Raw genomic sequence first — 12,076 nt, forward strand, 5'->3', positions numbered from 1 at the left:
CATACCTGCAACAATGGTTTGTCTGTGTTATTTTAAAAAAAATCAACAGGTAGTTAACATTGGCGCTTGCTGTCAGACTGGTAGCTTGTTTCGTGGACCGTGAAAATTTTGATATTTCATGTCGAATACATGTTTGTGTTCATTTCCATTTCCCGTTTCCGTCTGTTCGTCTGTTGGGGATTTGATTAGACATGTAATCTCTGAAACTGCTGGTCCGATTGCTGCGGAGTTTTGGTTATACGAGCGTTCAGTGCTACCCAAACTTTGGTTGTCCATTCCCTCCACCATCTTTGTCTGTAGATATAATAAGTAATTTTGAGCATAGTTTCTATCGCTAGTGCGTAGTGAGTTCGTGAAATATGATTTAAACACTATAACTATAAATACACAGAATTTTTAATAAAATTATAATAGAATGTCAGGGATGCAACTTTGATAAATAATTAGTTTGTTTTGCGGTTGAGACAGGTCATGTTCTAGACATTAAAGACCATAAGGTAAGAGAATAGCAGAGAGGTCAGATACAAAAGTCCATTCCAATAGTTTATTTACACTCCCCGCATAAAATTATTGGTACAACTGCTGTATTGTGAAGTTAAAGTTATTTCAAGAAATTCGGTACACCTGATTTATTTTAATAAGCCGACATAATCCGAAATTATACGATAATCATACCCAAAATTAGTAAGACGTCAGTTATAAATATAAACGTGATTTATTTAAATATGTAACGTTTACCTTAGGTAGACATGTATTTATTTTAATCTCAAAACACATTGGTTCCTTGATATGACTGTAGAATAACCAAATATTTACAAAGTAAAGCAAATGTCAACAATTGTCAAAATAGTTTAGGAAGTGTGTACAACCACGCCGTCTCAAAAAACTAAGACGAAGTGTTTGGGAAGTTTTAATTGTGTTAAATGCATTGGTGAAAAATTCTAACGAGTTAATGCATGAATATTAGCTCTCCGGAACTCTCCGAGGTTACACCTGTAACTAAATGTGTGATGCTAGATATATCGAGTTAACGGCTAGCTACACCAGCAACCCAGTGTGCGTGTATCGTGCATAAGTTATTATGTTTTTTTCTTTCATATAGTTTTATAGTGTTTATGTGTAATTTGTATAATTTATCTCCATTTTTTGTGTTAGAATGACAGAATACAATGAACACGCAAATAGCTGAAAGAAAAAATGAAGTTAACTGATCGAGATCTGGCTACGATGCAAAAGCACTCCGTTTTTCATTTTGAACGCTAAATGAACCTAATTCCGCGGCTATATATTTTTCGTCCTGAAAGAAAATTACGTGTTTTCGGGTACTAACATCTGTAATTTGTTGTAGTAGTTGGATTTTTGGTAAGGTGTCAACATGGTATTTGAGGCAAGAAACCCAGTCTAATAGATGCTATTAAATTTGAAATTGTATGGGCAACAGGTGAGTCTATTTACCAAATGCGGCAGTTAACCTGTTACAGTGTCTCAGTTTGGCCAACAACGCTACATGAAATGAAAATGCAAGTAGGAACGCAAGTAAGAACTGAGTCTAAATGTCGGTCGAGCATAAGTGGCCAGGTGGCTTACATGGATAATTACTGGATTCACCTCCAGCAAGTTGAGGAGGCGGAGGAGGCGGCGGAGACGAGAAGGTTGTTGCGGTAGCCGGTAGCTGCATATCAGGATTGTAGGCTAATGCTCCCACGGGACCTGGGTTAGGGGTACAGAGGTGGGACGAAATATACGGTTCTTGCGCTAGCGCTGCATCTCATTGCAACCGCACCGTAGGAGCTGCGCTCTACGTAATGTAGATTATAGCCTCCTGCTCGTGCTTGCTGCTGTCACCATCCCCTACTGAACGCTGTATTGATTACAACATCTGTATCACACTGGCTGTAATGTAGGTCAAGATTCGATCTCTTCTAGCCGACTATTGTTGTGGAACTGGAACTAAGCCTTTTAAATACACTGTTGCATTATCTGCATACAGTGATTTTCTCAACATTTAAAGGTTTAAATGAACGCGTTTGCTAGATTAGCTGAATTGTTGTGGTATGTCATGCAAGCGCGGTATAATTATATTATCAGTTAATTGGAGATTTATTGGGGATTTTCAGAGTTTTAATTTTGATTGAGCTGTATAATTAGAAAAGTGTCAGATCTGGAGCACTCAATTCGATAGGAAAAGTTTCACATTAAATTTAAATATTATCAGTCACACGTTGTAGAGGTCACAAATAATCTTAAAAGTGTAATTATTTCTGTAATTAATAATTTTAACCTATAAGTAATTCTTGGTCAGATAATTAATGCAATAAAGATACAAACGTCAACGTTGTCATATAATAAAGTATAAAACTGATGATTAAAGAAACAGTTTTTAATACATGCGTAAATAATATTTACGATAAAGTTTATCAGCATTCGGAATAGAACTCTTAAATGATAATAGCAAATAGGTTATGTAACAACTGCTAATAGTTTGTAGAACCCAAAATTTTATTTCTGTGGGCTATGATTCATGCAACCATCTATGTATGTTGTATAATTAATTTTTAACGAAGATGTATTTCAGCGAACAAGAACGAAGTTAGACTTTTGCTCGTTGTGTATGGTATGAATTTTAAAAGGTACATATATGTTGTAACGATCGTGTTCTGGTCATACATTATGTGAGAAACACAATTAATATGCTGATTGTTGATTGTTAACACCGTAGATAACGCTCTTAACGCCCACTTTCTATTTTAATTAACATGTCGTTAAACTTCATCGCATATTTATATACAGACATCTATTAATAAGCGAAATATTAGTTTCAGTATAAACTATTTTAATTTGTACTAAATTGAATATTTTTTCATAATTGCGACAACAAATTGTTATGTTGACGTTGTTTCAAATAATAATTATTGTCTTTTTTGAACAATAAAAAGTTATTATTATTATTATTACATAGCGCATAGTTTTGATTAGACACTCTTGGGACGTCACTTCCAATTCTCGAATGATTTCTTGATAGCCTTCGTTTGTCGAGTATTCTCAAACTCTCTTTTCGGTTACTTAGTTAGTGACCTTTTCCGCGTAATTTTATATCGAAGTCCAAGAGTTTTCCAGGATGTTTTAGGTTGTCTCTAACAAATCCTGGAAGCAATCATTATTTTCTCCCTTAATTTCCCTATGCCTTCTCTCGAACGTAGACAACCACAATAAGGTTCAATGACCCAAAAATTCAAAGAAAAACTCATAGGTTCAGTGAAGGGTAAGTAGTACATCCATACTAACATATTTAAGATCATTCCATTACAGAACGTTTTGTGACGTTGTGGCCAAATTTTAGTGATACATTTAATACGACTGGTAAAACTTGAGTTGAAAGTAATTCGTGTAACCAAAAGTAAGGAACTCGTCTTGACTTGACAACATGACTTTTGAGATTTTTAATCACACTTACACAAGTAATCATAAGTGGTCTTAAAAAAAACAATGTCATAAACGTCTCGTATCAATGTGACACTAAACTGTGCCATACAAGTAACAACGATTGATGACTGACATTAGTTATCCTCTTTTGTTCGGGATGATACTTGATTCGATTCATCTGATATAATCCCTTTCAAAGAAAATCGGAGAAATAAAGAGTATTACCGAAAGAATATGTTCGTAATGTACGAGAGCGGGTGATGAATACAGATTAGCTGTGATAAAATATCTATCCTAAACAACCAACCATTGTACAATATTTTCATAAAATAAAACATAAAAAGACGTTTTAATTGTGGCTAGTGACAGTGACATATTACACTTTGGGACTGATTGAATTTCACATTTCACATGGTGTCATAATTTTGTATGCGTCTTTATTATCTATTACTAGTAGAGAAGATAATGTGATTGATAACATTACCTTGCCTACTCGAGCTTCTCGGGTTCTAGTTTATTTTTGTTAAGATTCGATCACCACAAAGTTAAAATGTGTCTTTGTACGTGTACGTTTAACGATACCATTGACATTGTACTGTGTAATTTATGCACTGTGTTTGTCTAAAGTAGCCCATCTTTGTCTTACACTTGTTGGCGAAATTCTGAAACACGAAAAAGTTGGTAACGTTTAGAATAAATCAGTGACATTCGGTAGTACATTGAAATATTATATAATAATGTTGTGACCCTTAGGGCATGTTTTATATTTGCTTTATTTTACATATAATCTATTTGAATTTCATGTTTGTGTCTTGTTATATACGTAGCCTTCAGCGAAATACGAATCTGGCGAATTAATTTGATGAATAAGTTATGTGAGGAGCAAGTAGGGTCTTTGATGTAAACAGTAACTTCATAATATACCATTTTTACAAAGTAGAGAAGATGTAATAATAAGATAACCCAACAAATTGAATCGTGAGAGTAAATCATCCAGTCCTGTTACTGCAATGTCATTCCAGCCGCTCACGTTAAATTTTGCTAATACTTCTAAATAACCTTGATGGTGTAGTATTTACATAGGAGACGAATACTTGTTATAGTGCACACCCTATATTCAGGAACAATAGTTTCAGTAGGGGTTATCTGGAAAATCACTCTGCATGTTGTGTAACCTTGTGTTGCGATCCGACGGCAAATGGATAATTGCAGTTTCGCTTAGTAAATGTCATAGTTCAGCTACGACAAGAGACTGTTTTGTAGCTGCATTATGACAGCTATAAAATAATGGTTTTGTTAATTACTAGAAAACAAAGGGAATTAAATACAGCTCTCAAGGTATGAGAAAGATGATTTCAATAGTCTTTTTTATATGTTCATTTATATATTCGTCACAGATAAAGTTTCAATAATGGGTCACTATATATATAATGGGTGGAACAAATGATGAAATAACAAAAACCTCATAAAAATACAAATACAATCATATACGCATTATGCCCATGTACAACTACCTTACAAAAGCGTTACCAGCCTTGGCGATGCAGTGTAGGTTTTGCTTATACAGCGTATGACAAAAGTGGGGTATGAGTCGTCAACTAATTATCGCAGTCTAATTTCACTCAAAATTCGAGACAATGTAATTTTTGCCTTCGCTTTCAATACAATAATAAATACATAAAACAAACGCAATAAGGAACTGTCTATAAAAGAACAGCAGTAAATCAACGAATATAAAATAAAACCCAAACGCAGTTCGACATGAAATAAGTGGAAATGTTTTTGGCAGACCGATTTAAGATGTCGGAAGTAAATTTCAGCAGGACGTTATTTGAGTAACCTTTGAATAGCAAAGAGTAGCCATAAAAGTGAAGTTGGTCTTGGAAAGCTTTAGGGTAGTTCCGGCTTGACCACTCGAAAGGAGCTTTTATTCGATATTACATAACTCAAAGCGTCGTGTTTTTGACGTGAACGTTATGAATAAGATTATTTCTGTTTTACGTGCGTTTTCTGTTGGTTTAGTGAATCACGTCTGAAACTAATTGTAGATGGTGTTATTTAAAGACAATCAGGGGTATGTTTGTGGAAATTTGATGCAATTAGTTACTCCCCTACTGTTTGTCATAGGTCTGCGGAAAGGAAAAGGAAACAATTTAGCTTAAATTTTATATCGATTTACGAGCAATTATTTTCGAATAAAGAAGATCGTTAAGTATCGATACAATTTTCTCTACGGTAGTCGGTTATGTTTAATTATGTGCGAATTGGCGTTGGCTTTCATTACGTGCTTAAAATTGACGAGAAGATCGTTTCACTGATAATTAAGTTTTGTTGTATTGTGGACTGACTTATGACGATTCCAAGACGAAATATATAAATATGGGGTATGACCCAGTTGCGTGCAGGTTTTAAAAAAATCATATAACCTAGACACATATATGTTATGTGTATATAACGTGAGTGTCAATTATGCACAACACAAGAATAGTTACATTGTAAACATGTCACATGTTATATTATGGAAACAAAGCTGCTTTATAACAGTTGTTGTGTGCAATTGTTATGATTTGATTTTTGTGGTGGTTAGTTTAGTTTCATTTTTATTACATCCTCAAGTAGTTCGCCTGCAATAAAATTAATTTGTGTTTGCTGCATTAATAGCGGAAAAGAAGATGAATCTTTGTCGTTAATAATTACTGGACTAATTAGTGCTGGCACTAACTAAGCATTAGTCGTTTGTTGGTTCCTGATTCAGCGCAGACCCAGCATTTGCTTAAATAAACGTTTAGTTGTTGATGCTAACCGTATTAAAATTTTACATACACTCACCCGCTGTGGTGCTATAAACATTTATATTATAGTAATGTAGCAGCGAAAATATGGAAATAAGAAAATACTGCAAATTTCGAGTGATAAAGAAATACGATCAATAAAGAAACGGAAGTGAAATGACAAAGGGATTATGTGCAATCGCGTTTTCCGCTTTAGACATACATAAATGCTTCAGAAATGTGTCGTTCTGAAGAGAGCACTTTGCTTGACGTACGGGTGGACTACTCGGAAGGCGCCATAAATAGGAATTACGAATTTGCTATACGACGTCTGATGGGACATATGGCTACATCCAAAGATTTCACTTGCCTTTTAAACCATCCATAACTATTCTTTTCGCTGGGGTTTTATTATTTTGCCAACGATACTTCCCCCAGTTTTATAGGGATGTTCTGCTCTAACGGCAGAGCGGCAAAAGTTGCCATCTCGTTCCCACAAACAAACATATTTTTTTAGAAAAATCATAACAATAAGAATAAAAAAGAAAAACTTTGTATATCTAAATTTAAAGACACTTAAACAAATTCATTAAGTAGATTAAACTGGTTTAAGTGGTCTTATTATCTGGCTGTTTGATACTAGATTATTATGTTGTGGATTTTGTTGATATTTTACAATAAGACCACGAATTTGAAGATGCGGTTCAACACACATGTGTAATACTGTATTATAGTGTCCGGTGTATATTTGCTTTCACGACTTAGACTTGCTGCGTCCGAGAATTTTATCGTCGGTGTTTTTTTATTTAGTATGAATAGGATTTGACGATATTTTAATAAATATAAAATTGATAAAGTCAGAGTGCATTGGTGTGTAAGTGCAAATCCAATATCTTTATTTTATTTCGAAAAGATTAGTGGCGAATAAATTGCGGTTGACAAGTTTGAATAATCTGTTCGGTCGGTAAACAGACCTGTGACATATTAAATCGATGCAGGATGCTGGATCAGTAAAGCGGGATAGCTGATATATAATGCATTGTCAGAAGAGCAGGAAAGCCTGCATTGCATTGATATTGGCCAGATTCAATTTCCAATATGCATAAAGGGACTGGACGTTCGGACATAGCACGATTTAGAAGCATTACTGTGGTGATCGGATTCCCCATTCCCACAGCCGCCACCAACTGTCCCATCGATATAGAAGGGCACTATTGCATTGAGGGCGCAAATCGCTCCATAGTTCTAGTGGTTGCTCACAATATGCGTGTGTAGTAGGATCATTCAGAATTTAATTGGTTTCAGTTCTATATTTTGATTCTACAACACATTGCTCGCCATGTCCGCATCTACTTTAATTAAATATTACTTTGACCAACGGATCATACTCGAAGGTACAATCTACTTGATCCTATCTCAATGAACACACTCGGTCACTAAATATGCGGAACCCCTTCGTTTAATTTATTTCATATCGCTCTATGCGTTCGTATACATGGCAAAAAACCTTTTAACACAATTTATATGGCTTGCTCAGAGAGTTTTTAGAAATTTACATCCCTAAATCACCCTGAATTCTACTCGAAGCATTCCTTTGAGACAAGTATTCGCGAGTGGTATTGTTATCTTAAAAACATTTCCCCACCCTATAACATACGATACCTAAGAGTTTAAGCACTGCATCAGATTTATAGATATTTAAGAAATACGAAATGCATTAGTAAAATCTAAATTGCTAAAACACATTTGTATTATTTATGCAAGCGGTTAATCGCTAAACGCTTATCAAAATTTGTCTATTCATCTCATTCGGAAATTGATGACGTACACACAGTGGCGTTTCAAGGACGACAGAAGTGAGAAATTACTAAGTAATAAACAATGCAGTACTTAAAACGGTATGTTCACTGTATTTGAAATTTTAATAGGAAACCAAGTGCTGCATTCCCTAGAACTATGTGAAACAAACAATTCCATTACAAGATAAATTGATATGTCAAATAGACGAACACATAACCTGACTATAATCATGGAGCAAAACTTTGTTGAGATAATAAGATATCGATGTATTGAATAAACACGGAAGAACTGTTAGTTGCAATTGCATAGATGTCACAAAGGTACACAAGTGGGAAACCACTAAGTATATAGTTTTCTGTTCCGCGAAATCCGTTAACCTTTTAAAAAAATACACATACTTATTTATGTTTACATTATGCATACTGTTGCAATATTGTTTGTATTTTTGCCAAAACTGCGCTGAAATGCCAATCTTGTTGGCGAAACGCGTCGATATTTGATGTTGTCCAAGCAAAAAAATATGATAGTTATGAATTGTTGGTGAATTAAAGGACATTTGACGGAACATTTTTAGTGCGATCATGGGATTATTCGGGGTGATTTAGCATCGCAGCGCTTGCATTTATTATGAACATATTTACATAAAATTATGGACGTATTCGTAGTAATAACGAATGATTTGTATCTGCAATGTATACGATCGGACTTATCAACGAATCAGATTAATATTAAACTGCATATCGAAGTGCAGCATTGGTTTTACAGCTGTAATCGAACCATGATGAACTGCCAGCTTAATAAGGAAGCCTGTTCCAGTTCTATAATCACGTTTTATTGGCAATTGCGAACAACAATTCAAATTTTGATGACTGTTAAATGAATTCACAATCGATCCGCTCACAGTTCGTGTTTTTGTAAAATTTGAAATTTGAGAAATAGTAGGCAATCTGAACCAATTTTGCCTCGAGTGGGTGCTGTAAGTATGAGAATTGTCATTTTTGACAATAACACCCAAAATTGTCTCTAGTCGAGACACAGTTTTATGAAGAGATAAGACGGTTAGGGTGTACAGTGAGGTTCGACGAAATAAGGCCAACATAAAAAGCGAATTTCCTAAACCGAGTATATAGTTATGGAAAGAAAAGATTATACACCGAACATAAAGCAACGCTCGGAAGAAATTTAAATAGGAGTCGCGATAAAATATTTTATTGTGCCTTGCTCCGAATCACCTTTGTGCTAATAAAAGGGAAACTGATGGAAACTGTGCACCCCTACGATAAATAATTTTTATCTTTGATGACGGAACATATTAGCACAAAGCGTAGCGCAGAGAAATTATTGCCGAGATCGTGAAAACACCATCAATCCACCTTATATAAATACTACGTATTTCTATATAAAAAATGCTATAAAACTTAAATCGGATTATATCTTGCCTATTGGTTGTAGAGGGTAACTCTCAATTGTCCTCCGCTCAGCCGTACAAGAATTTGCCTAATGCATTCCATACTTCACCGGTTTTGTCGCTTATTCTTTTATATTTATAGTCGTGTGCGGGTGTCGTTAATTTCGCTTTCTTGTGTGTTCTTTATGAAACAAACGATTACAGCTACATTTCAAGCAGTCTCCACCTTCGTACTAAAATAGATGATGTCAAGTTGACCGACGTTCTATTCACACTAAGAGCGTCAAAGCACTCCCCTATTGACTTTGCTCATTACATAATTTATTATGCTACGCTGTGTTTTCTATGTTATTAGTTTGGTCAATATTACTATTACAACCTGATAAAGTTGACAAAAAACTAACAACGGGTGATTATGTGCTTAAAGCCCTCTTGTCATAAGTACGCTTTTGCTTTTATCTTTGATTGTTGTATCAAGCAAGAACAGTCATTCAACACGGTTAGAGCGGTCACAAAATTACAGACCATCGTATTGCACTGAAACTGCATTGGTGTTTCACAAGTTCAGTTTTCCGTCTACCTTCTTCTGACAACTTTTAGACGATATCTGCTTTGAATCTTCAGAGTTAAACTATTCAAATTAATATTATTGACTTTTGTTTACTAGCTTCCTACCTGACCTGACCTGGTCAAAATCCTTGATTTCCTTCTCATCCAGTATGAGTAGTTTTTGCGGCTCGGTTTAATCAGAGTTTGGACAATTTCTGCACCAAAACTGCAAAATATGGGTTTACTTAATTTGATCTTGAACCTTTCCTTTTTAGTGAATCGTTGCATGACCTGACCTGACCTTTTTTTTCTATGAAAGGGAAACCCTCATGAGCACCACGGACTTAGGCTGGACCGTCCCTGGTAGTACCAGAACTTTTACCGGCTAAAACCACTTCCTCGACCAGCTGTTCTCTCACTCCCCCGGAATCGCGTTGGCATCTCTTGCTTCATTTATTTTCCTCTTTAGAACCCTTGTCGCAAACTCACTCACCGCGTCCCATTGCTTCTCTCTCCTAATAATATGAGCCTATTTTTTGTTTCATATTTTTCCTTTCGCTACGCCATCTTTGGCATTCTAGAAATAGATGCTCTGATGTCTCTATTTCGCTTCCACACTAACACATCGCTGGGAATCTCCCCTATTCTGTGGAGGTACTGGTTAGAATCTCCATGGCCTGTTAATAGTTGTGTCAAGAAGTGGTTTATCTCTCAATGGGCTCTACAATACCATAGTGTCGCGTCTGGTTTCAGTTTCCTCGTCCATTTCCCATTATTGCTTTGACTCCATAGCCTCTGCCACTTCTTCACTGTCTCATGTTTCTCTTCCTCTACCGATTTTTTTCCTTCCTAGCTCTTCTTGCCCTCTCTTCTTCTATCAGTTCGATCGGGGGCATCCCCGCTACCACTAGCAGCGTGTCAGTGGATGTGGTCCGATATCCGGCAGAGACCTTCAAGGCTATCTTTCTCTGTAGTCTCCTCAATCTGTCCGCGTTTCTTTCTATTTCAGTTACTTTCCCCCAGATTGTGGCTGCGTATCATACAATCGAATATGCCACGCTCATGAGTAGCTTCCTAATAGAGGCCCTCGGTTCTCCCATACTTGGTTAGCTGCATCGTTTTCCTTTCCGCTCTACTGGTTACTGCTTCTATATATCCCGCAAAGCTACAACTCCTTCCAAATATCACTCCTAGGTATTTTGCTCTTTCTATAGTGTGTATTTCTTCATCTGTTATACTTATTATCGGCTCTGTCATCTTTCTTCATCCCTCAAGTATTACCGCTTTTGTCTTTTCGGTTGCCATCTCTAGTCCCGCTTTGTCCAGCCCTTTCTTGATTATCTGTGCTGCTTTATTGGTTGCATTCTCTATCTGCGTATTGTCTTTCGCTACCACTCCCAACGCCAAATCATCTGCGTATCCTATTATTGTCACTCCTTCTGGCATATCCAATTTCAGGACGTCATCATATAGAATCGTCTATAGTACTGATCCTAAAACGGACCCTTGTGGCACTCCAGTTGTTATTTCCATTCATTGGCCATCGACACGTAGCTATCTATCTGAGGGGTAGCTTTGCACCACACTCGTCAATTCTACCGACATTTGTCTTCTTTTTATTTTTCTGATGATGCTATTCGACCTGGCACTACTAAAGGCATTTTTGACATTCAGGGACACCAGTAGGTATAGGTTATTGTATCTGTATTCTCCTTTCCTCTCCACCTCTACTTGTTGTAGGACCTTCTCCATGGCATTCTCCGTTGACCTACTTGGTCTGAATTCGTACTGGTTGTCACTGACAGCTCGCTTTTCCTCCATTTCCTTTCTTAGCCTTGGGACTATGACCTGTTCATATAGCTTCCCCATTGTGTCCAACGTACACAAGGGTCTATATTTATATCTGATACCCTTTTCCCCAGGGTTTTGTTCCAGCTTTTGCGTTTATTCGCTGCATTTTCCTTCTCTTTTCTATACACTTCTCGCCCTGGTGCTTCTTTCGTCCACTAATACACACCGCGATTTTTTTCCCCATGGTCTTCTTAGTAAGTACTTTCCCGCAGGTCGTTGTGGTAATCTTCATTAACTTCTCTGTATCTTTTGGCTTTTTTTCGTCTATCAAAAT

General features: G+C 36.3%; 1 protein-coding gene across 1 annotated transcript; it reads right to left on the minus strand.

Moving 5' to 3' along the window:
- Nucleotides 1–10,509: 10,509 nt before the first annotated feature.
- Nucleotides 10,510–11,208, minus strand: LOC135141886 (uncharacterized). Its single transcript, XM_064073461.1, has 4 exons — nt 11,037–11,208; nt 10,815–10,981; nt 10,677–10,746; nt 10,510–10,628 (listed from the first exon to the last, which is right to left on the minus strand). Exons 1-4 carry the CDS (start codon nt 11,206–11,208, stop codon nt 10,510–10,512), a joined length of 528 nt encoding a protein of 175 aa, XP_063929531.1.
- Between the last annotated feature and the right edge of the window lie 868 nt (nt 11,209–12,076).

The sequence above is a fragment of the Zophobas morio genome, unplaced genomic scaffold (assembly GCF_036711695.1).
Source record: "Zophobas morio isolate AGI-343-1 ecotype UQ-CSIRO unplaced genomic scaffold, CSIRO_AGI_Zmor_V1 ptg000044l, whole genome shotgun sequence".
NCBI lineage: Eukaryota > Metazoa > Arthropoda > Insecta > Coleoptera > Tenebrionidae > Zophobas > Zophobas morio.